Source organism: Hyperolius riggenbachi, chromosome 5, assembly GCF_040937935.1.
Source record: "Hyperolius riggenbachi isolate aHypRig1 chromosome 5, aHypRig1.pri, whole genome shotgun sequence".
Lineage (NCBI taxonomy): Eukaryota > Metazoa > Chordata > Amphibia > Anura > Hyperoliidae > Hyperolius > Hyperolius riggenbachi.
This window is the reverse complement of record NC_090650.1, coordinates 421215766-421241438: the sequence shown is the minus strand read 5'-3', so window position 1 is coordinate 421241438 and position 25673 is coordinate 421215766. Positions and strand designations below refer to the sequence as shown.

General features: G+C 44.4%; 1 protein-coding gene across 4 annotated transcripts in view; it reads left to right on the top strand.

Annotated features, from left to right (window-relative positions):
• ADCY8 (adenylate cyclase 8) overlaps positions 1–25673 on the top strand; it is a 383431-nt gene that overhangs the window by 254716 nt on the left and 103042 nt on the right. For 3 of the 4 annotated variants that reach the window (XM_068238027.1, XM_068238031.1, XM_068238030.1), the window contains exon 8: positions 13010–13207. The exons of the other annotated variant lie outside the window; for it this stretch is intronic. In XM_068238027.1, coding sequence (XP_068094128.1) covers positions 13010–13207 — 198 coding nt within the window. The remainder of the gene's footprint in view (positions 1–13009; positions 13208–25673) is intronic. 4 annotated transcript variants of the gene reach the window in all.

The window sequence follows — 25673 nt, the reverse complement described above, 5'->3', positions numbered from 1 at the left end:
ATCCTGTGTTGGCGCAGCCACTCCCCAATGCTTCGGCTCCGCCTCTGGTTCACTTTTGGAATTTCAGACTTTAAAGTCTGAAAACCACTGTGCCTGCATTGCTGTGTCCTTGTTCCCGCTGATGTCACCAGGAGCGTACTGCGCAGACACAGACCATACTAGGCCTGCGCAGTACGCTCCTGGTGACATCAGCGGCATCGAGGACACGGCAACGCAGGCACAGTGGTTTTCAGACTTTAAAGTCTGAAATTCCAGAAGTGAACGGGAGGCGGGACCGAAGCATCGGTGAGTGGCTGCGCGGGCACAGGATGTCTGCGGGGGACCATTAGAAGCCCCGGGTAAGTTTAACTCATTTTCCCCCGACCCCCCTACAGTATCCCTTTAAGTTCAAGCAAATAATAGCCCTGTCATGGATAAGAACAAGCAGATAATAAAATGCCACAAGTAGGAAGACAGAAAACGGATTATCAGAAAGGCAAAAGGAAGGTACACAAGCAGTGGAGCGGTAATCTTCAGTTCATTGGTTTGGCGTCAGTCGCAGTGATGTGTGCGAGCCCGCAGCAAAAAGCTTTTTATTTCTAGTCTTTCCTGCATTTATTAAAGGCAGCTCAGCACCTACAGAATATATGCGCCATCTTCCCTAGGGAGGGACCGCAGGTGCCACAGATTGAAGCTCGCAGCCAGGGCCGGCCCGCTCATGAGGCGGGGTGAAACTTTTGCCTCAGGCGGCAAATTTCTAGGGGCGGCATCCGCCCGTCGGTGGGTGCGGGGAGCCGGCCGCCCAGCTGGAGGGGTAGCGGGCAGGACGGGGGTATTGGGCTTAGCGGCGGGGAGGGGGGTCGGACCCCCCCCCCCCTCCCTCGCCTGGGTCCCCCGTCCTCCGCTCCCCTCCAGCCTTAAATACATCAGAAGCGCAACTCGTAAGAGGCAGTGGGCGGGGAGGACTGACCTCTTCCTCGATCCAGCGTGCGCTCCACTGACGTCACTTCCTGCAACGCCGCCCACTGTATTGTAAATGGACGGCGCTGCAGGAAGGGACGTCAGTGGAGCGCACGCTGGATCGAGCAAGGAAGAGGTGAGTCCTCCCCGCCGCTAGGCCCAATACCACCGCCCTGGCCGCTACCCCTCCAGCTCGGAAGCGGCGCCCCCCCCCCACGGAGGGGCGGCGGCAGCAATAATTTTTTCAAAATTTGCCTCAGGCGGCAAAAAGTCTAGGGCCGGCCCTGCTCGCGGCAGTGTTGTGCGTCTCTGACCACTGCATCTGGCAGTGAAGGGGGGAGTGTCGGGAGGTTGGAGAGCAGTGTGGAGTGCCGTGGCAAGAGGATGTCAGCCAGGTAAATTAACCTTCCTGGCGGTAACCCCGAGCTAAGCTTGGGCTAGCCGCTGGGAGCTTAATGGAAAACAATGGAGCGCAGCGGGCGTTTTTACTCACCTCCCAGGGGATCCAGACGTTGGTAGCCATTCTACTTCCTCTCCACGGAGGCTCTGAATCACTCTGGTGAGATCGCCGTCAGTGATCTCACTACAGAGTCACGGCGCCACCCAGAGGATGGAGGAAAAATTGCAGCGCTGGTGCCCAGGAAGGTGAGTAAGTGCAGCTGCAGGCATTCTTGCAGCATGATTTTTTCCTGGTTTTAGGGTCTGAAAAGTTTAGAAAAAACTCTAAAATCTGGAAATAATGATACCGCCAGGGAGCTTAAAGTGAACATAAAGTGAAAAAAATGCCCATTTACTTACCTGGGGCTTCTTCCAGCCTCTTGAAGTCCTCCTGCTCCCTCAACGTCAATCCACGATCAACCATTTCCCTCCGTAGTCCAGCCAATTGATGAGTCGCCTGACTGCTGTGTATGCGTGGCGGCCTTTGCGTGTGTCTTTTAACGCACTCCCATGGCCAGGTGCGTTCTGCGCATGCACGGTAGATATTTTTGCATACTGCGCAAGTGCAGAGGTTACATATCCAGCGTTGGAGGGGGACACTGGAGGAATGGCGGGGTGGGGAATAATGGCAAAGGACCAGGTAGACTTCAGGGGCCTGGAAGAAGCCCCAGGTAAGTAAATGGGCATTTTGTTTTTCACTTTAAGTATCCTTAAAGAGACACTGAAGCGAAAAAAAATATGATATAATGAATTGGTTGTGTACTATAAATAATTACTAGAAGATTAGCAGCAAAGAAAATATTCTCATACTTTTATTTTCAGGTATACAGTGTTTTTTCTAACATTGCATCATTCTATAATATGTGCAGATTACACAACACTCAGCATTCAAAATGATTCTTTCAGAGCAGTCTGTGAAGTAATGACCTCTCCTCTAGCAGAGAAAAAGTAAACAGTTTACTTACGGTTGAGATAATAAAAGTCAGATAACAGCCCTCTCCAGGACTAACTTAGTCGGAGAGCTTAATGGCTTGTTTGCATAGAGATAACAACTGGAGTTTCTCAACTCTTCCTGTACTGGAAACAATTAGACTGATGTATCTGATCTTAATGTTTTATTTCTTAGCTGTACTACACATACAAATCATAATATCATAATTTTTTTTCCGCTTCGGTGTCTCTTTAAAGGATACCCGAAGTGACAAGTGACATGATGAGATAGACATGTGTATGTACAGGTCCTAGCACACACATAACTAGGCTGTGTTCCTTTTTTTCTTTCTCTGCCTGAAAGAGTTAAATATCAGGTATGTAAGTGGCTGACTCGGTCCTGACTCAGACAGGAAGTGACTACAGTGTGACCCTCACTGATAAGAAATTCCCCTTTCTTGCTCTCAGAAGCCATTTTCTGCTAGGAAAGCGTTTTATAGTTGGAATTTCTTATCAGTGAGGGTTTTGTCAACTAGTGTCCAGTAAGCCCTCCATTAGATGGGGTCTGCACGATTTAGAGCCCACCCCAGTCGGCTGACACTCATTAACCACTGGTACATTGACCAATGTTCACAGATAACAATACTGTTGTAAACTGACACGTGAGGCAAAACACAAAAGGGGTGTACTATTTACAAAGTTTGTTCAAACTCGCCATGTTTCGCCCTAAGTTAGGACTCTTCAGGAGTGTAACAAACAAATACAATGCGTCCAGCACATGAAACAGCTGTAGACAGGAGGCATCTGTTGTACCTGTTGCTTCGTGGCCAATAAAGAAATGTTTGCTGGTGAGTGCCGTAGTCCGTATTTTCTTTCATCAACAATCAAACACAATGGCCTCAATTCACTAAGCTTATCTCCTATCTTTAATAACGTTTCTAGAGTTGTTACCATGGTGATAAGGCATGTAGTATTCAGGAAACATTTTACCTCAGGCAAACCTAAAGTTAACTCTTCTGTCCTTAAGTTAACTCTTCAATCCTTAAAATAACTCCAGAATTCTAACGTTAAAGACAGGCTGTAAATTAACTGCATGTGAAAATAACTACAGAGGAGGTAACTTAAGGAATGAAGAGATAAGATAACTCTCTCACTGTGTGGAGGTGGGCTTTCTCTTGCCTTATTATCACCAGCATGATCTTAGTAAATTGAGGGCAATGTCACATAAGAAAAATAAATACTCCCCCCATTGAATCACTTTGGCCAGATCTTTAAACAAAGAGTTTTATTTTTAATTATTTAAAAGTCTATCTTTACAAAATGCCGTAGCAATGCACACATAAGTATAAAGTAGGCACCAGTCTGCGATAATGCCTTTATTCTGAACAAGTATCAGCACACACAATCCAGCGCATAAGAGGTTACACAAATACTGGCCTAATAGTTATTTTGCCGGCTTCACTCACTTCGTCAGAGGTAAACCCTTGTGGCCTTTGACGAAGCGGGGAAGCCCGCAGTACAGACACAAATGTAAGCAACTAAGTTATCCTGCCGGTACAACATTTAATTTGGCACCAGCCTTGTTTTTTTCTTTGCAATGCTGTGTTTATAATGTACTTGTAACAATTACATAATGCCTGATTTCAATTGGTTGCATCCCGCCACTGTCTGCATATTTAAAGTGGGCCTTTACATTGTTTGATTCTGTGTTTACATTTTATATGAAGGGTCAACACCAATAAGGATGATCGATGAGATTCAAATATGTCCAAGTCAATTGATTGGTCCACTTTCAAGCTGCACATATTTGCATAAAAATAAATCTGCATGAACTTGGAAATATTTGCATCTCATTGATCATCCCTAAAAACCAACAGATCTAACGGGCTTGTTTAGATTTTATTTGGATACAGTGGGTTGCAAAAGTATTCGGCCCCCTTGAAGTATTCCACATTTTGTCACATTACTGCCACAAAAATGCATCAATTTTATTGGAATTCCATGTGAAAGACCAATACAAAGTGGTGTACACGTGAGAAGTGGAACGGAAATCATACATGATTCCAAACATTTTTTACAAATAAATAACTGCAAAGTGGGGTGTGCGTAATTATTCGACCCCCTGAGTCAATACTTTGTAGGTTACCTTTTGCTGCAATTACAGCTGCCAGTCTTTGAGGGTATGTCGCTACCAGCTTTGCACATCTAGAGACTGAAATCTTTGCCCATTCTTCTTTGCAAAACAGCTCCAGCTCAGTCAGATTAGATGGACAGCGTTTGTGAACAGCAGTTTTCAGATCTTGCCATAGATTCTCGATTGGATTTAGATCTGGACTTTGACTGGGCCATTCTAACACATAGATATGTTTTGTTTTAAACCATTCCATTGTTGCCCTGGCTTTGTGTTTAGGGTCATTGTCCTGCTGGAAGGTGAACCTCCGCCCCAGTCTCAAGTCTTTTGCAGTCTCCAAGAGGTTTTCTTCCAAGTTTGCCCTGTATTTGGCTCCATCCATCTCCCCATCAACTCTGACCAGCTTCCCTGTCCCTGCTGAAGAGATGCACCCCCCGAGCATGATGCTGCCACCACCATATTTGACAGTGGGGATGGTGTGTTCAGAGTGATGTGCAGTGTTAGTTTTCCGCCACACATTTTGCATTTTGGCCAAAAAGTTCCATTTTGGTCTCATCTGACCAGAGCACCTTCTTCCACATGGTTGCTGTGTCCCCCACATGGCTTGTGGCAAACTGCAAACAGGACTTCTTATGCTTTCTGTTAACAATACCTTTTTTCTTGCCACTCTTCCATAAAGGCCAACTCTGTACAGTGCATGACTAATAGTTGTCCTATGGACAGGGTCTCCCACCGGAGCTGTAGATCTCTGCAGCTCATCCAGAGTCACCATGGGCCTCTTGACTGCATTTCTGATCAGCGCTCTCCTTGTTCGGCCTGTGAGTTTAGGTGGATGGCCTTGTCTTGGTAGGTTTACAATTGTGCCATACTCCTTCCATTTCTGAATGATTGCTTGAACAGTGCTCCGTGGGATGTTCAAGGCTTTGGAAATCTATTTGTAGCCTAAGCCTGCTTTACATTTTTCAATAACTTGATCCCTGACCTGTGTTGTGTGTTCTTTGGACTTCACGGTGTTGTTGCTCCCAATATTCTCTTAGACAACCTCTGAGGCCCTTACAGAGCAGCTGTATTTGTACTGACATTAGATTATACACAGGTGCACTCTATTTAGTCATTAGCACTCATCAGGCAATGTCTATGGGAAACTGACGGCACTCAGACCAAAGGGGGCCGAATAATTATGCACACACCACTTTGCAGTTATTTATTTGTAAAAAATGTTTGGAATCATGTATGATTTTCGTTCCACTTCTCATGTGTACACCACTTTGTATTGGTCTCTCATGTGGAATTCCAATAAAATTGATTCATGTTTGTGGCAGTAATATGACAAAATGTGGAAAACTTCAAGGGGGGCGAATACTTTTGCAACCCACTGTATATACTTGCAAATTCTGAATGTCTTCTACTGTCTATACCCTTTATGGCAGAAAGGCTTGGGCCATACCTGCAGCTATTTCAAACAACATTGTCCCTCCCCCACTAAATCGTCCCGTCCTTCCAAGCATTGGTTACTCCTACCTTGCATTGGGGCAGAGTACGGTAGCCTAGAGGTTACAAAACAGCCTAGAACTTCAAGCTGTTCCCAAATGTGACACATCCAATGAGGTCACTGCATGCTAGATGCAGAGGAGGGCATGCTGGGCATGGAGAAGGACATGCAGGACCCCCGTTCTCGTTAGGACCCCCAGCAGCAGCATCCCCAGGACACCAGCAGTGTGAGAAGCATGCACTCAGCGTGGGAAATGGCTGATGCAAAGCACATGTACGGGTAATCACTCCTACTTTCATGCCAGCAAAGAGAGGTTGGTGTGGTTGATGTAGGACCTCACGTGGACATCCTTTTCCACATCTATTCTTATGTCAATCATCCAGTGGCACACCCCCGGTTGCCCCGTCCATGCCTATGCCAGCCACACCCCCTCTCAGCCAGTGGCATAGCTTGAAATTACGGAGCCCCATAGCAAAATTTTCATGGGGCTCTCAGAACTAGATACTCTTGAGCAATACCACCTTCCCCTACCCTATGAATATGATTTGATTGGCTGATTTACATTCCCATACAATGTACATTGAGTGTAGTCTTTGGGCTAAGAGACAAATTTTGCCTCAATTCACTAAGCTTATCTCCTGTCTTTAATAACGTTTCTAGAGTTGTCACCATGGTGATAAGGCATCATGTAGTATTCAGGAAACATTTTACCTCAGGAAAACCTAAAGTTAACTCCTCTGTCTTTAAGTTAACTCTTCAACTCTTCAACTCCAGAATTATAAAGTTAAAGACAGGTTGTTAATTAACTGTGTGTGGAAATAGCTACAGAGGAGGTAACTTAACTACAGAGGAGGTAACTTAAGGAATGAAGAGATAAGATAACTCTCACTGTGTGGTGGCAAGTTTTCTCTTGCCTTATTATCTCCAGCATGATCTTAGTGAATTGAGGCCAGTCAGTGGGTGGAGAAACAAAGAAAAGTTAACAGTAAACACATCAAGTACCACCTGGGCCCTCTTTTCTCCAGGTCTCCATAGCGGTTGCTATGGCTGCTATAGCTATTGCTACGCCCCATGCTCTCAGCCCTCTGGTAATGGCATCATTTGGTATTTGCATCAATTCCAAGGCCAGGCAGCTGGTAACAGGAAAAGGAATTTTCAAACCAATGGTTGGATTTCATTGGACTATGGGGACTCACTGGAGCTCTTTAGGGCCTGTGATGCTGAGAGTTTTTCTGCCTAGTATGAACCCCTTACTGCTGTATAAGTGCACAGTGACTCACTTTAAACATTGGTCATGAAATATTGAAATTTAAAAAAGAAATTGTGGTTTGTCTTAAAGTTTATAATGAAATACAATGTATAGGTCTACCAAATCTGGAGTTTATTCAGAGTTTGTATTTTGAACGAGATGGTACAATTTAGAGCACGTGTTAATCTGCATTTGAATTTCCTCTGCTACAGTCATATTGTGAATGAATACCGATCTGCACCATCACATCCACCATTTTGTCATGGCAAGCTGGAATGGAGCTCACCGAGTCACAAAACCTGATTTCCATCACACTCATAGCCAATGTTAGCATTCAAAAGCCAAACTATCTGACTAACTTCTATGGGTTACAGGTCATATTCATTGCTTACTGCATTTCATTGAAGGCCGAGTCCACCCAAAATTGTTGCTTTAACACTTGATGGAAGCTGGTAGTTAGAGGACCTTTCAGCTTCATACATGTTTCACCCCTCATGGGTATAAGATCTCCCTGCCGGATTTTTTGTTTTTTGTGAACCTCCTGTGTCCACTATCAAGCTGGCCAAAAGTGTCATGCTCTGCCTACTGAATTTTTTTAATCAGAATGTAATAACTTTATGTAAGCTCCAATGGCAAGAGCAGGACATGCTTACTGTAGCCTTAGGTGGAGCTCAGATGCAAGTAGTTGGCTCAACTTTGATGTCGGAGAAAGTTGACTGGACTGTACTGGAATGAACATCTCTTTTGGAATTTGTGGCTTACTTAGTTTACATCTGGATGAATTTACCGTACCTCTTACCTCACTTCCTGTCCAATAAAACAGAAGCAACACGAACAACTTTTGCTTTTGGGGAACAGAGAAGAATTGGAAAAGACCACCATTGGGCCAACAGGGTTTATATTAAAGCCTTGAAGTCCCAAGGACAGGACGTGAGGGGAACTGTCCATAGCGGGAACACCAACGTTTGGGAAAATTCCAAGAAGGGATTCAAACCTTTTCTATACGTTCCAAAACTTCTTTCCCACCGTTGGGCTTTTTATATATTAGTTTTGATTGAGTGATTGATCTTTTCATTTAAAGGGCCTCCCAAGGCTGACATTTCTGTAGGCATGAGCTTCTGATTTCCTAGTTTCCTAACATGGCTATCTGCCGTGGAAATTGAAAATCAGAGTGCGGAAATTGGAACTCGGCATAATTCTGCATTACCAAGACTTGAGATTTTAGGCCATTTGCAAGACTCTGATGTATTAGACCAATCAGAGAATCAGTACGGTAAAAATACGAATATCGCAGAATTTTAAGGCCAACGACAAGACTCAGAAGTATTAGGTCAATCAGACAATGTGGAAGTGTACCCTGGTTGCCATTCGGAAATGTGGATTACGCATAATAGCGTACATCCATAAAAATAGCGGATTCTGCAAAAAAAACATTGTTTTTAAATTAACTAACTTTATTGACAAAAATAGCAACAACAAAAAAAATCCATGGAAATCATAAATTCCGATTTCCGTGGAATTCCGTGGAGATTGGAAAGACTCTTCTCAGAATGCGGAATTGTCGGAATCAGAAATCTGCATTTCCAACCATCCCTATAGTTCAGTATTATAGATGTCTCAGGGTTCACTTGGATATTGTTTTCTTATATCCATGAAGGACTCTGCTGAGGAAACCTTTTGCACTTCAGTTCCCATCCCTGCCCTCCCAAGCAAGTGAGACAACCTGTAAGAAGCTGCTATTGGAGTGCTCATTAAATATAGGAAACGTGGTTGACTTCACACACCAGAATCTGATGATGGCTCAATTTGGGTGGACTGAACCTTTAAAACATACCCATCACCTACACCAGCCGGAGAATGCTATTTTAACGGCATAGCCAACATTCACGCAATCCATGTTCTCAGACACCAGTCACGGGGCTATAGGCCAGAGGAATATTGTGCCCCTAGCCTTCGTCCTTTTCTCTAGTTTCCTGTGAATGGATAGTTTGCATTTCAATGAATGTTGGCTCATTCACTTTAAAAAGGACCTGTCCACTTTCAAAAATGTGATCAGTAAAGTAGTTTGATGAAAATTTGAATAGGAGCACAGAACACCCCATAAAGCGGTAGACAATTAAGCCTATGAAGAGAGGAAGTGTGGATGTGAGAGGTGCCAACATGAGGGCAAGGGGTAGCCATAAGCCACTGGAATAAGTTTAATAATCACATAGTAAGGTGGCAGTTTGTTCAGCGCACCACACACAGGAGACTTCGAACAGATCTGTCTAAAAATAACTGGATTGGTTGGCTGTTTTGGCATGTCAGTGGCTAATTTAAAGTGCACCTGAAGTATATTAAAAGGAAACCATAACTCCAGCAGGAGACAGTCAGTGCTACAAGGTACCAGTTGTGGTAGATACTCTTCTGCAGGAGTCTTGACAGTGCTACTATATTGTGATTCCTACCATAATTGTTTGTTCCAACCTCGCCCCATAAATCTTCCTGGTTAAGATTAGCTGTTGAAACCAGTAGAAACGAACACACAACCAGTGTATCCTTCTAAAATGAGTTTTACACTGGAGTTGTCCACAGTGAAGAAATGTCTCAAGATATCTCCTTCAACATGGTCTCCTAGATAAGGAAAATCCTTACCGCAAGTGTGATGGCCCAGTGATGAACAAGAAGATCCGTGACATAATGTGCCAGTATGGAGGTGCAGAAGAAAGAGTTGCCAGTCCGTTCAATTGATGAGAAAAGGGGATGAATTCTTCCATTACACTGATAATATAGTAGAATGGTAGGAATTACGCTATATTAAAACACTGTTGGTTGAAATCACACTATGGAAGCACTGTCCTCACAATACGCATTAGAGCTAGGTCACTACCTGGTTGCGTATTAATAGCCCCTCCTCCCCAGGGTGACATGCAGTGTTGGAGCACCCATCTGCAAACGTTAAAGGACATCTGGAGTGACAGGGATATGGAGGCTGCCATATTTATTTCCTTTTAAAGGGAACCTGAAGTAAGAGGTATATGGAGGCTGCCATATTAATTTCCTTTTAAACAATACCAGTTGCCTGGCATCACAACAAAAGCGAGCATGCAGCTAAACTTGTCAGATTTAACAAAATGTCGGAAACATCTGATCTGCTGCATGCTTGTTCAGGGTCTACAGCTAAAAGTATTAGAGTCGGAGGATCAGCAGGATAGCCAGGCAACTGGCATTGCTTAAAAGGAAATAAATATGGCAGCCTCCACATCCCAATCACCTTAGGTGTCCTTTAAGTGATACCAGTTGCCTGGCTGTCCTGCTGATCCTCTGCCTCTAAGACTTTTAGCCATAGGCCCTGAACAAGCATGCAGCAGATCAGGTGTTTCTGACATTTTTGTCAAATCTGATATGCTTGTTTCTGGTGTGATTCAGACACTACTGCAGCCAAATAGATCAGCGGTGTAGAATTAAACAGAATGAAATAAAAATAGCTAAAATAAATATAGCTAAAAACTTTAATAGTAGAGGAGGCAGTGGTGGTATTACCCCCTCCAGGTAGACACAGACAGTCATTGAAGTTGTATAAACACATACATTTATTAATACACTCCGGGGTTCAATGCAACACGTTTCGTAGGTTTGACCCTATTTCATCAGGCAATAAAAGTAGAGTATACAGCAAAAAGGCTCTATAGCTCAGTTAAGCCCCTCTCTATATATAGATAAGCTGGGCTGCCAGGCAAAACTGGTATTGTTTAAAAAGAATTAAATATGGTTGCTTCCATACACTTCCAGCTTTAGGTTCCCTTTAAACATGGTCACATGGGAGTCATTTCTCCTATGCCATTACCGAAGCCCAGTTGTTTTGGTATTTGTATATGAACTTTGGAAGCTGTTGCAACAGTCAGCAGCTTGAGAAGTGGTCAATTAAAGGGGAACTTCGGCCTAAACAAACATACTGTCATTAAGTTACATTAGTTATGTTAATTAGAATAGATAGGTAATATAATCTTTTACCCACCCTGTTTTAAAAGAACAGGCAAATGTTTGTGATTCATGGGGGCTGCCATCTTTGTCATGGGGGCAGCCATCTTTTTGGTTGAAAGGAGGTAACAGGGAGCATGAGACACAGTTCCAACTGTCCAGTGTCCTGATAACCCCTGGTAACCCCCTCCCAGCTGCACACACTAGTCTTCAAATGTCAAATTCAAAATGTAAAAAAAAAAATTGCACCAAAACAGCAGAACGAGAACAACATCAGAAATCCCATCATGCTTTGCACAGCATAAGGGGAAAACTGCCCGGGCAGTTTTCTTCTGTGCAGCTAAAAATGAGGCTTGTATAAGAGAAACAAAGTTCTGATGCTGTGAAACTGGTAAAGAAACACCAGGCCTTTTCAGCCCTGCTGAGTCGATTTTTAGTCTGGAGGTTCACTTTAACAAAATTCCCTGCTGGCACCTTTTGGTGCTGGCTATGTCCCGTAAATTTCAAAGATGTATTTCACCCATAAGATAAAAAGTGATGGAGGGAGAAATCTTTATACTTACCACAATCCGCCTGGTGTGCATTGGGGACTTATGGAAAACTTGTGACCTCCTTTTCCAAGATTTCTATTATGTCCCATCATCTCCAACCACATGAAGGGACAATGGGAGAAGCTTTGATTGTCAGAGCCACTAGCCACTTATCTTTCCCAAAGTACTCCTGAGCAGGGGCATAACTATAGGTTATGCCCCTTCTCCTTCTAATTCTCTTTCTTTTTGCTATTTGATATAGGTGAGCAGCCTCTGCAACCACAGGGGGGGGGGGGGGCACTTCACTCCCCCTGATAAAGGGGTCCATCCTTTAGATCAGGTGTTTTGTAGCCACACAAAACTCCTTTATCTGTGTTTCGCAGTCCAACTTCAACTAAAAAAAACAAACAAAAATGTATGTAGTTTTAGATAGCCCAGAGAAGAGTCAGAACCTCTCTTAGATCATTATTGGTGCCTCTACCTCCATTGGATAGACTTTATCTTGTTTTCTGCCCCAGTGAGGACTGCCGCCAGAACAGAAGTGGAAAAAAATCATCCCGACAGACACGAGCAAAAACAACTTGCAAGAGGTTCTATACCTTCATTTTACCCAAAACATGAACTTTGTGTCTCTGACAAGGGCATAACTACAAATCAAGAGACACCCCAACCCCCAAAGCAGCCCCCCCTCCCAGCAAAAGTGTGGTGGGACTCCCCAACACTTCTTTCCCCTTGGTGATCTCCATAGCCAGGGTGTGGTAATCATGATCCCCCTGTGACCACAACAACATTGGATCGAGAGGATGCATCTCTGTATTGGAGGGAGGGTAAGTAGTTGCCTCCACCTCCCCACCACTTTGGGTCCCACTGTAGTTGCAGGGGCTTCTCCTCCTACAGTTATGCCCCTGGTCTCTGACTATTACCCCGGATTTCAGATCTGCCATGATTGACAATAGGAAGATTAAAATGAGGTCAGGAATTTCCAGAAACATAGCAAGCGGGACCAACATCCTACCTTGGCCACCGTAGGCCCAACTCTCAACCTAAGGTCCGTCCACCACCCATTCTGATGGAAGCAGGTAGTACCTCTGGCTATTGTTTGGCTAATACACTTGAATTAGAGAACGTCAAATGGTGAGATCTTTCGGAAGTGATCGGTCCTTTTTAAATAAGCCCCATCATGCTTTTCTGATTGAGTTTGTTTTCTAACATTTGCATGGAATGCTGTTTTGACTTGCAGTGCAACCTTTATCTATAGAATATAAACATATATCTCTCTATACTGCATTTTAAACCCGGGGACCAGCAGGTTTTATTTTGTTGCATGTGCTTTCCCCTAGACTCTGGCTGCTCTAACGAGAAATTCAATAAACCTGCTTCCAAATCATCTTGCACAAGCATTGCATGTCCAGTCTGGGCCTGAGGAGATTAACAAGCGAATAGAGCACACCATCGACTTGCGGAGTGGAGATAAGTTGAGAAGAGAGCATATCAAGCCTTTCTCACTGATGTTTAAAGATTCCAGCCTGGAGCACAAGGTAGCGGGGGCTCTGCAGAAGACTCTGTCCATGTTCGTTGTCTCATGTGTCCTTGTGCTGGTGGAGGTTTTTAACGTGCACGTGTCATTTTTTTTGTAGATGTTATTGTGTCAAGGAGGAGGGTAGGGAAGGTTTATACCATGTTTGCGTTTTCTGTGGATAAAGTGGTTACATTTATGTTCCAGCAGGAGGTTGGGGTCAAAGGGGTGGAGTTACCTTAGGCTCAGCCTATAACAATGACATTGCTCGTTAAGGGGTGAAGAATTTGGATGTGCTATTGAAATCAGTGGAGAGCTCAAATCATATGGTGCCAACTCCAACCACACTTCTGCTCTGAGATGACACAGTCTTCAGGGTCATCTCGGCTCAGTTGATATCAGCAAGTGATTTTTTTCAGCACTGCTCTCCTTCTGCTTGGCTTCAGTGTGGGACTGCTGGTTTAGGCAAATATAAGAGGGTTTAGCTAATTTTCAAACATCTAACTACATAGGAATAGTCTGATGGCATTTTTTTCTTTCTTGGGGGTTAGAGTTAGTGGTTGAGGTATGGTTTGGGTTGTCAATTCGGTGGAGGGTTGGAATTAGCCATGAGAGTATGGATAGAGCTATCCATGGTGGGGTGGTGAGATTGTACGCATTCGGGGACTGTTTAAAGTTAAGAATATAGGGAAGGGGATATAGGACATATAGAAGCCGTGGTGAGAGGTCAGACAGCAGGTAAAATAGTTAGGGTCAGGCCTACTAGGCAATGGCTAGACATAGAGTATTTAGTCAGGGTAAGGCATTGGAATTTGGTTAGCTTTAGGTATAGGAGGGATAGTTAGGGATGGGGCACAGTTAGGGTTAATCATAGGAGTGGTAGTTAGAACTAGACACTGGTAGGAATTCCAAGAGTTGTTGTTTGACATTGGGAATGGTTGAGGTTACTCATAGGAAAATGATTTGTTTTAGGCACTGGGAGGATGGTTAGGGTTAGTCATAAGGGAAGTTGTTAGGGTTAGGCATTACAAGTATTCTTATGATTAGCTGAAAGCACAGGATAAGTTGTTAGGGTTAGGCATTACAAGGATTGTTCGGGTTAGGCTTAGGGTTAGGCTTCGAGAGGATGGCTAAGATAAGGGTGCAGAATAGGAGAGCTAATCAGGGTTAAGTATTAGGGGTTGGTTAACGTTAGGCATAAGAGGGGTGATTAGGCTTAGGCAGCAGCAGGACTAGAGAAGGTTATACAGGTTTGTTTAGTTTTATGCTTGAGAGTGGACATACACGGTTAGACACTTTTAGCATGACTAGGACTTAAATTAAACAGTAGAGGGGGGGAATGGGTGAGAAAAACTTAGTGGTATGCATAAATTAGGGAGTCAGTGTTAGGCAAAGGTGAGCAAACAAGTATTGCCCATACGGGCCCAGGCTGGGCATCCACTGCAAAATAGTGCAGCTCATTTTTGATAGGTAGACAGTGTAAGAGAGCTGGACCCAGTCAATTGGGTTGTGAAATCTCACAATATGGCAGCCAGATCCTGTCAACCATAATGTATTGCAGTAGGGGGAAAGCATGTCAGGAGCTGTGCATCCTACAAATAGAGTTGTCAACAGCCAATAGCTACCTAAGAGTATAAGCAGGAGCAGTGCCAGGAGTCCACTTACCAGGGAACACCCCAAAGAATGAATTCCCATGTGTTCAGAGCTGTTCTCACACATGGAAAGATCAGAGACTCAGATAGTAGAATTCTACCGTTCACCATTATCTCTTTCCCATAACTACATTTGTGCCCAATACAATGTGTCAGGACAATGTATCAGGTCAGTTTTAAGAGAATTTTGGCTCAATAAAATGATAAGGGTTAGTGGTCAATTAATTTTGGAGCAGTAATAAAGAAGTGTTTAAAGTGTACATGAACTCAAGAACAGAAATAGCTGAATGAGCTGGCAGTCTTTCTGTTATCCTCCGGTTACTTAATAGCACACCATCGAATTAGCCCTGCCCTTCGACACATGTGACCACACTCTGGCCATTCATAGGTTGCATGATGACACCATGGGGGGGGCACATGCCTATATTTCCACCACCCATAGGGTACAGTTGCTTGTGGGAGGAGCAATAAGCCTTCAAATAAGGCAACACCTTTCCATGTTACGCAGTGGAGGTTGACATTGTAAAGTTCAAAGTGAAGTCCGCTCTACCTTCCACTTGATAGAAACAGAGCTGGAATCGGGTAACTCAAACCCCAGACAGTAGACATTTGAAGAAGTGAAGTTCCGCTCAAAGGTTCTCAAGAATATAAGCCTTTATTTAAACTGTGTTTTTTTCACTGTTTAAATAAATGCTAATATTCTTGTCGACCATTGAGCGGAACTTCACTTCTTCAGGAGGTTGACATTGTGGTAAAACATTCCTGTATTTCCATCACTCAGAAGTAGGAATGACACCCAAAAACTCTCTCTCCATCCTCTTCCATCTCCATCCATCCATCCTCTTATATCATCAAGTAGGGAATTGCAGATTTTCAAAACAGCTTATATACCATAGCTGGGATTTGAACCCAGGACACAGTGTGTAGTAGGTATCTGTCTTACCCTCTAGACCATGAACCACACTACATGCTAAAGCTGGTCTAGTATAAACCATACTACCATTATGATCAATTCAATAGAAAAAGTAGCATGATTAAGGATTTGTACTTTTTGAGAAGCATGCTTATATACCATAGCTGGGATTTGAACCCAGGACTCAGTGTGTAGTAGGTATCTGTCTTACCCTCTAGACCATGAACCACACTACATGCTAAAGCTGGTCTAGCATAAACCATACTACCATTATGATCAATTCAATAGAAAAAGTAGCATGATTAAGGATTTGTACTTTTTGAAAAGCATGCTTATATACCATAGCTGGGATTTGAACCCAGGACTCAGTGTGTAGTAGTCTAGACCATGAACCACACTACATAGTAGTAGGTATCTGTCTTACCCACTAGACCATCAACCACACTCAGGGCCAGGCTGAGGCAGAGGCTGGAGAGGCTCCAGCCTCAGGGCGCAGTGTAGGAGGGGGTTCACAATTCATTCAGCTGTCATTCCCAATTGTGTTTGAAGCAAAAAGAAATAAGAAAAGGTGATACATGGCAGTGACTGCAAGCCAGATAAGTAGAGATTAAGGTGTTGGGGGGGTTGGGGGCCCTGGGGCACCTCTTAGTGTGATAGCAATCAGTGTGTGACGGCTGGGGTGGGAGGGATGGGGGGGCGCACTTTGCTGTCTCAGCCTTGGGTGCTGAAGGACCTTGTCCCACCTTGTCCCACCTCTACATGCTAAAGCTTACATACTACCATTATGATCAATTCAATAGATATGCTATGGTATATAAGCATGCTTTTCAAAAAGTACAAATCCTTAATCATGCTACTTTTTCTATTGAATTGATCATAATGGTAGTATGGTTTATGCTAGACCAGCTTTAGCATGTAGTGTGGTTCATGGTGTAGAGGGTAAGACAGATACCTACTACACACTGAGTCCTGGGTTCAAATCCCAGCTATGGTATATAAGCATGCTTTTCAAAAAGTACAAATCCTTAATCATGCTATTGTTTCTATTGAATTGATCATAATGGTAGTATGGTTTATGCTAGGCCAGCTTTAGCATGTAGTGTGGTTCATGGTCTAGAGGGTAAGACAGATACCTACTATACACTGTGTCCTGGGTTCAAATCCCAGCTATGGTATATAAGCTGTTTTGAAAATCTGCAATTCCCTACTTGATGATATAAATGGATGGATGGATGGATGGATGGGAGGAGGAGGAGGACCATGCCTGCTCAGAAGTGGAGAAGAAAACTGAGGCCTAAAAACTGCTAACTTATTACCAGCAGTCAGAAGGACCGGTTTTAGTAACTATGAAGCCCCCGGGCAATATTAACCTGGTAAAACCAGAAAGACACCCCCCTTCCCTGACCAAAAAGTTGCATTAAGGGCCCTTTGTTGCAGCAAAATGTTGTTGCAGCCAAATTTCACTGTACTTAACTGTACTCCCCAGAGCCCCTACAATGGCTTTGCGTAGCATCTCACCTGGGGGATGCCTCTCTGTTAGGTCTTTGGTTCCATTGTGGGGTCCCAGGGAAACACAGTTAAGTTGGGGGGGAGACACCTTGGCGGCCCCTACAGGTTCTGGGGCCCTGGGGCAATTGCCCCCTTTGTCTCTATGGAAGCGCCGGCCCTGGCAGTCAGTGAGGTTGGGATCTGTAAAACGTTTGTCAATGTGACTAGAGGGGAAAGAAATTCAGCAAATTAGCTGGTAGCTGATTAATGAATCAGCATCTAGATCAGGGGTAGGGGATCTATGGCTCGGGAGCCAGATGTGGCTCTTTTGATGGCTACATCTGGCTCACAGACAAATCAGTAGGAGTTGATTCACTAAGCTACACTTCTCAAGCAGCGCAGCTTAGTGTGGCGGCGCAAGTACCATTTTCAAAGTAGGCATGCTACTGCTGTGACATGCTCTACTAACTTACTCACACTCCCCCCTAATGAACAGCTGCTCCAATTGTCCCACTCTGGACCCTGTCAGGTCCAGTGACTTTGTGGGACGAGATCCTCGCACTTTGATTGGCCCAATAGGCTGCCTGTCACTTGACAGGCAGCCTATTGGGCCAAAGTGCGGGGATCTCGTCCTACAAAGTGAATCAACCCCCAAGTCTGTCTGGCTCTCGGGGAAATTGCTGATGTTGCTGAAACCCAAGAGAAGCTGAAGACGTGTCTGACACTTTCACTGCCCGGCAGATCAACTGTATACTCATCTCCATGGCAACAGGGATGTGAGCCCTACTGTCTCAGTTTAAAATATATTGTATGGCTGTCACGGAATTACATTTTAAAATATGTAGCGTTTTTGGCTCTCTCAGCCAAAAAGATTCCTGTCCCCTGGTCTACATGCTTTAATTGGCTGTATTTACTAGAGGATGACTTTATGGGGGGAATGGGCAATACGGCCACACCCAGAAGTGCAAGCAAAAACTAGGAAGAGAGTAAGACAGAAGCTTATACGAACAGATTACTCCTTGAGACTTCAGAGTAAAAAAAAGTATTTTTATTTCAAAAATATACTTAATATTTTATCCCTAACTAAACTGCTGCATCCCCACCGCTATATCTAAATCCCCCCAAACTCCCCGGGGCACACTATGGGGAGCGCTTCCGTGTGAGGCAGAGCTATGAGCTGCAGCCCTGCCTCACACGCGTCTATCAGCGGCATATCTCCGCCTCTCCCCCGCCCCTCTCAGTCTTCCTTCACTGAGAAAGGCGGGGGAGAGGCGGAGATCTGCCGCTGACAGATGCGTGTGAGGCAGGGCTGCAGCTCATAGCTCTGCCTCACACGGGAGCGTACAGGGCAGCAAAATCCACAACCAAGAAAGTCATGGATTTTGCAGAGGAAAGAGAGGGAGGGAGGGTTTCAGGGATTTAGATAGATTACAGCTGCGGGAGTGCGGCGGTTTAGTTAGGGCTAAAGTATTAAACACATTTATGAAATAAAAAGACTTTTTTTAGAGACTTGCGAGAGGAGGAGGCTGCCTTATTTATTTCCTTAGTTGCCTGGCTGGCCTGTTGATCCTGTCTGTAATACTTTTAGCTACAGCCCCTGAACAAGCATTCAGCAGATCAGGTGTTTCTGACATTATTGTCAGATCTGACAAGATTAGCTGCATTCTTGTTTCTGGTGTGATTCAGACACTACTACAGCCAAATAGACCAGCTGGGCTGCCAGGCAACTGGTATTGTTTCAAAGGAAATATATTTGGCAGCCTCTATATTCTTCTCAATTCAGTTGTCCTTAACCTCCCCGGCATTCTATTGAGATCGCCAGGGAGGCTGCGGGAGGGTTTTTTTTCAATTAAAAAAAAACTATTTCATGCAGCCAACTGAAAGTTGGCTGCATGAAAGCCCACTAGAGGGCGCTCCGGAGGCGTTCTTCCGATCGCCTCCGGCGCCCAGAACAAACAAGGAAGGCCGCAATGAGCAGCCTTCTTTGTTTGGCTTTCCTCGTCGCCATGGCGATGAGCGGAGTGACGTCATGGACGTCAGCCGACGTCCTGACGTCAGCCGCCTCCGATCCAGCCCTTAGCGCTGGCCGGAACTGATTGGTCCGGCTGCGCAGGGCTCGGGCGGCTGGGGGGACCCTCTTTCGCCGCTGCTCGCGGCGGATCGCCGCAGAGCGGCGGCGATCAGGCAGCACACGCGGCTGGCAAAGTGCCGGCTGCGTGTGCTGCTTTTTATTTGAAGCAAATCGGCCCAGCAGGGCCTGAGCGGCAGCCTCCGGCGGTGATGGACGAGCTGAGCTCGTCCATACCGCTCAGGAGGTTAAAGAAAACCTGAACTGAAAATTAAAAGTCAAAATAAACACACACAAGTCATACTTACCTGCTACGTAGTCTACTCATCAATCTCTTTCTCCTCTCCCACATCCTGTTTGTCCACTGTGATCAATGGAATTCTCTGTCCTTCATTTTAAAAATGGCGATGAATCTGTAACAGCTTTCTGGTCAGCACACAGTTAAACTGTAATATCGCCCACTTAAGCCATACGGGAAACATGGACACATCAGTTCTCCTCTCAGCTGTAACTGACAGCAACCGATATATAACTGACAGCAACTGATATATTTCAGTTCTGACAAAATATTGTCAGAACTGGAAGGGATTATTGTCAGAAGAAAATGGTGAGCTTCTGAGAGGAACTAATGGCAAGGTAACTATGTAATGTTCATTTGAAGTTACCTCATGTGTTTATTTTAAATAATTTTACTTAGTACAGGTTCCCTTTAAAGTTTTATTTCAGATTTCCTGTCCACTTTAAAGGACACCTGAAGTGAGAGTGATATGGAGACTGGCATATGTATTTTCTTTTAAACAATACACATTGCCTGGCTGTCCTGCTGATCCTCTGCCTCTAGTATTTTTTGCCACAGGTCCGGAACAAGCATGCAGCAGATCAGGTGCGCTGACTGAAGTCTGACTGGATTAGCCGTAAGCTTTCAGGTGTGTAACTCACATACTACTTCAGCCAAAGAGATCAGCAGGACAGTCAGGCAACTGGTATTCTTTATAAGGAAATAAATATGGCAGCCTCCATATCCCTCTCACTACAGTTGTCCATGAAGGGCTCTTTTTATACTATGTCCAGGTGCGATGTGGTGTTTCGGACAAAGTTTGCATTTGCATGCGACATGTGCTTTGTCCAGAGCTGTCTACGGACAAAAGTGTGTGCTGTTCAAAAAAAAAAATAACTTGATACTTTTTTACATGTGCGTAGCGTGTTCAGAAATTGGATATAGTGAAAATTAGTTGTAAGGTTTTTTGTTAGGCTTACTTAAAGATAAGGCAGCTGATAAGCTAAGTTTAGAGTTTAGTGTTGGGTAAAATGTCACAATAAAATTATTCCCAAAATAATTAGTGGTAGAGAATAATCTGTGCCAAAACTTAACTAGAAAAGGACCAACCTTGGGCCGGTTCTCCCTACTAGCTAGAACTAAATATCGAATACGAAATCTAGAGCAAAAAGGGAGCAGCCAGCCACCAATCGGAATGCCTCCTTTAAATGACAATACCAAGTTGGTATTTTGTCAGGATGCTTTTCTTTTGCTCAAAATTAGGACAAATTCTAAAGTAGTGAATGTCAACAAGACCATTAGAACCAAAAGAAGGTTACATGCATCTAAACTCTACTCCTGTCTTCATAACCATATATACTGGAGTATAAGCCAACCCGAGTATAATCCGACCCCTCAACTATTATCTTTAAAAAAAACAAATTGGAAAAAATGTTTGACCCGAGTATAAGCCGGGGTGGCAAAAGCCACAACCACAGCACCACTCACAGACATAGCCGGAAACAACCATATATTAGAAAAGCAGCATAAATTGCAATAATAATAAGCCAGAACATAGGCCTACAATGGAGATGGACATGCAAAGAACTCCTGTTGCAAAGTTTTAGCTGGCATAAAGATAAAGCAAGGAATGCAGAGCCACATAGTCATGTATCTAAAACTTGATAAAGAAATGCAAGGATTCTCACCACTCAGTAGACACTGTCCCTGTAAGCTTTCCAAGGCTACAACTCGAGATGAGATTAGCTTGGACCTCCCATGGAAATGTCAAGTGTGTTGTCTCCCTCAGATGATGCACCACTGTGCATATAGAGGGGGGAATGTGGGGGTTACTCAAAGAGTAGTGACTCGAGTTTAAGCCAAAACCCCCCACTTTTGGGCCACCTTTTTCCCCAAACAATTAGGCTTATACTCAAGTATATACAGAATGTTATTTGGGTTGGTTGCCAACATGGCATTTTTGTTGAGAAAGCCAAAGTCGAGAGTGGAGATTGCTAAATCAATCTGAATTATCCAAGCCTGGCAAATTAATATGACCAGATATTGTTACTGAATGTATGAATCGTGATGTTCGACACAAAAGGTTCCCACAAATTTGTCCAAACCTTGGAGAATCACCCTGTAGATGAGTCATGGGGATTTAAAAATGGAGGAATCTGTTGATAGTGAGAAAAGTTCAAGATAGTACATTTGTAGGAAACCGAAAAAAGAAAACACTGGGGTTTATTTATAAAGACCGATGGTCTGAAATAAAATTTTCATTCTGCAATATTAAAAATATGATCACCACTTTTTAATCAGATTTCTATCACCCATGATCGGTATTTGATCGCCAATACCTTATTTTCCTAAACCGACAAATGCAGCCCTAGACTTCTAGGGAGAAAGAATCACAGAAACAGCGGGAGCCCGACCTAACGTAGTATATTAAAGGACAGCTGTAGTGAGAGGGATATGGAGGCTGCCATATTTACTTCCTTTTTAAACAATACCAGTTGCCTGACAGCCCTTCTGATGTATTTTGGCGTGAAGTGTCTGAATAACACCAGAAACAAGCTAGTCTTGTGAGATCTGACAATAATGCCAGAAACACCTGATCTGCTTGTTTTGGGGTCTATGGCTGAAAGTATTAGAGGCAGAGGGTCAGCAGGACAGCCAGGCAACTGGTATTTCTTAAAAGGAGATAAATATGGCAGCCTCCATATTCCTCTTACTACAGTTGTCCTTTAAGACACGTTGGGTGTGAAATTAAAAACTGGTGAGAAAAAGGACTTAAGATAAATAATAAACTAAAAATAAAGTTCCCCACCAAGGGTTACTCAGTATTAGTAAACAGGTCACTAGAGGTGCCCATAAGATAATGAAAAAATTGAAAACTGTTAAAGGGAATCTTGACTCAAAAAAAAAAAAAAAAAACGTGAGTCTCACTTACCTGGGGCATCTACCAGCCCCCTGCAGCCATCCTGTGCCCTCGCAGTCACTCATGGCTCCTCCTGTCCCCCGCTGCCAGCTAGTTTTGTTTTTGCCGCATTGCACCCGTAACGCGTAAAAATGTACTTGTTAATGTCCGCGATAGCTTTCTGCACCTGCGGGAATGCGTAAAAATGTACGCATAGCGACCGGCAGACTCCCAGTCAGCAAAAACGAAACTAGCTTGCAGCGGGGTACCGGAGGAGCCATGATGAGTGCCTACGAGGGCACAGGATGGCTGCAGGGGGCTGGTAGATGTCCCAGGTAAGTGAAACTCATGGTTTTTTTTTTAGTTAAGATTCCCTTTAAGTCCACATTCCTGTTGAGTCCACATTCACAGTGGCCATTGTGTTGTGTTCCCTGTCACAGCGGAAAACACAACCCAATCAATCGGGACAGTGGCGCAACATGGTTTTTCATTTTTTTCTTATGGCGATCCAGTGATCTGCTCTCACTTTTTCTCCCCCAAAAGTGAAGAAAAAAAGTCACTGCGTCTTTTAGTCCAAATGCAGGGAGTTCCTGACTTGTGAACGCCTGCCAATACGAACCTCCAACACGCTGTAATGTCGGAGACTCCCTGCACTGTGGGGGCTCAGCGCACCTCTGATTGGAGGCCATTCGGAGGCGGCCTGGTGATGCGCTGATCCACCTTTTGCGCAATTTTCAATTTTACTTGGTGGCGCACCCAGGCTATGCATATGCATTTAGTTAGTGTTAGGTCCCCTCCCATCAAGGATGACTTCTCCGCAGTGGGAGGGACGAGTACTTAACAAGTTGCATGCAAGCTGTTACAGGAAACCAACATCCTTCAGTGGTAGACAGGTCATGTGTATGCTAGGTGTGTATTTTACCCCACAAGTGGGGCTTGCACTCTCTTGAAGGAAGCACTTATTTGTTTTTAAGTAGCGCTGTTCATTTCCTTGCCACTCCCTGCACTGTGCACAGGAGGACATAGGAGGACAAATATAGGACACAGGGGGACACAAAGGGGCATAGAGGAGGACACAAGGGGGACACAAAGGGGCATAGAGGAGGACACAAAGGGGCAAAGAAGAGGACACAAGGACGACAGAGGCGGATACAAGGGGGACACAGGAGGACACAAGGGGGACAGATGAGGACACAAGGAGACACAAGGGCCTTGATTCACTAACCGGTGCTAAGCTGGTTAGGAGGCCTTAACAGTTTGTGAGAGCAAACCACAGCGTTAGGTGGTTAGCGCCCACAGGACCACCCACATCGCGCGCAGTGCGGCTGGCCTGTAACAGTGCACGGTGCGACTATAACGTCGCACCCGCTGCCCTGTAAAAGTTGCACCCCGCGCACTTTTACTGGCCAGCAACACTGCGCGCGATGTTGGTGGTCCTGTGCACGATGTAGCTTTGCACTTCTGTTAATGCGCGCAAAGCTACATTTTGGGCATTAAGTGGCTTTTCACTCCGGCGCTAACACTTAGCGCCGGTTAGTCAATCAAGCCCAAAAGGTACAAGGGGGCAAGAGTTACAAAGTAGCATAATCCACAAGATGCCCCTTCACCATGGATGCACCAGGTTTAGCATATATTATTTTCCTCTGGTTTTTGTCCTCTTAACATAGGTGCGTCTTATGGTCAGGATCGTCTTATAGCCCAAAAAATACAGTACTTCTCCTTGCAAAAAGTAATGGAGTGCGGCCCATAGACTTTCATTGTGGTGGCATTCGGCGGTAAATTAGTGACTTAAACAAGGCCAAACCACGGCTTTCCATGGTGGCTTGGCTGTTCTTTGCTTTGAGAGTGGCGAATGGTATTTTATGATCTATAGTACAATGGAGGTCAGTATGATAGGTAGGGATGGCAAGTGAGATGAAAATGATTCAGATTTGATACAGGACTATGCAAATTCTGTATGCAAATCTGTGCAGCTTAAAATTGGACCACTCGAATTCCACCTTGGCAGGATTTGATTGGTCCATTTTCAAGCTGTTTAAATATGCATGCAACATTTGCATAATCCTATATCAATTTAGAATTATTATCACTAAGTTATAAAAACAATCAGGGCCGGTTCTCTCATGAAGCATGGTGAAACAGTTGCATCAGGTGCAGAGATTACAGGAGCAGCATGTTTGTACTGTGTTTACACTAACAGCATGCAGTCAGAGTAGGAGGAGGAGAGGTGAAGAGGTCATCATTGGGGAAAAGCAGCTTGCTGTGCTGTGTGAGGAGTCTCACAGTGAGTGAGGAGGGTGGAGGCAGGAGAGCAGCAGCATTTCATTTGACTTGCACAGCAGAGGGAAGGAGGTGGCACTGCTGTCCTGACTGAGGAGGAATGGAGTGGCTGAGGGTGAACAGTTTGTTTGTCACAGATAGCCAGTGTGCTATTGTGTTGAGCAGCAGCTTGTCATGTGAGAACATTAACCCTTTCAGGACCAGCCACCTAACCCCCAGGCACTTTTGCATGGGGGGGGGGGGGGGGCGCATTTGGGATATCAAGCAGCCGGATCCTGTTAGGGCTTGCTGGGCCAGATGTCCCACCTGGAGCTAGATGTCCCCCCTTTCGCCAGCAGCCTTCCAGGCTCCAGCGATAAGCAACCATTTTTCCTGATCTGTGTTTTGAAAACTGAGTCTGAAAAAAGTTTGAGTAAAGAGTGCATGCTAGAAAGGTCTTGCAACTCGAGCTTACAGTAAGTTTGTGAAATGTATAGATTTCTGCATGCCAAAATAGAAAGGTCATGTTTACTACTATTGCATTGGAAAAACATTTTTGTAGCACCAGAACATGTTTATAGCAATTTTGGAGCAACCCTGAAATTTCAGTTTAACTACATTTTGACACAGGTTTGATTTAAAGGACTACTGAAGTGAGAAGAATATGTACGCTGCCATATTTATTTCCTTTTAGACAATACCAGTTGCCTGGCAGCCCTGCTGGTGTATTTGGCTGCAGTAGTGTCTGCAACCAAATAGATCAGCAGGTCTGCCAGGCAACTGGTATTGCTTAAAAGGAAATAAATATGGCAGCCTCCATATCCCTCTCACTTCAGTTTTCCTTTAAGTCATTATGTTGCACTTGCCTGTGATGTATTGTGCTGTGCTATACTTGCTTGCATTGTTATTTGTGCGCTTACATGACCAGCCTG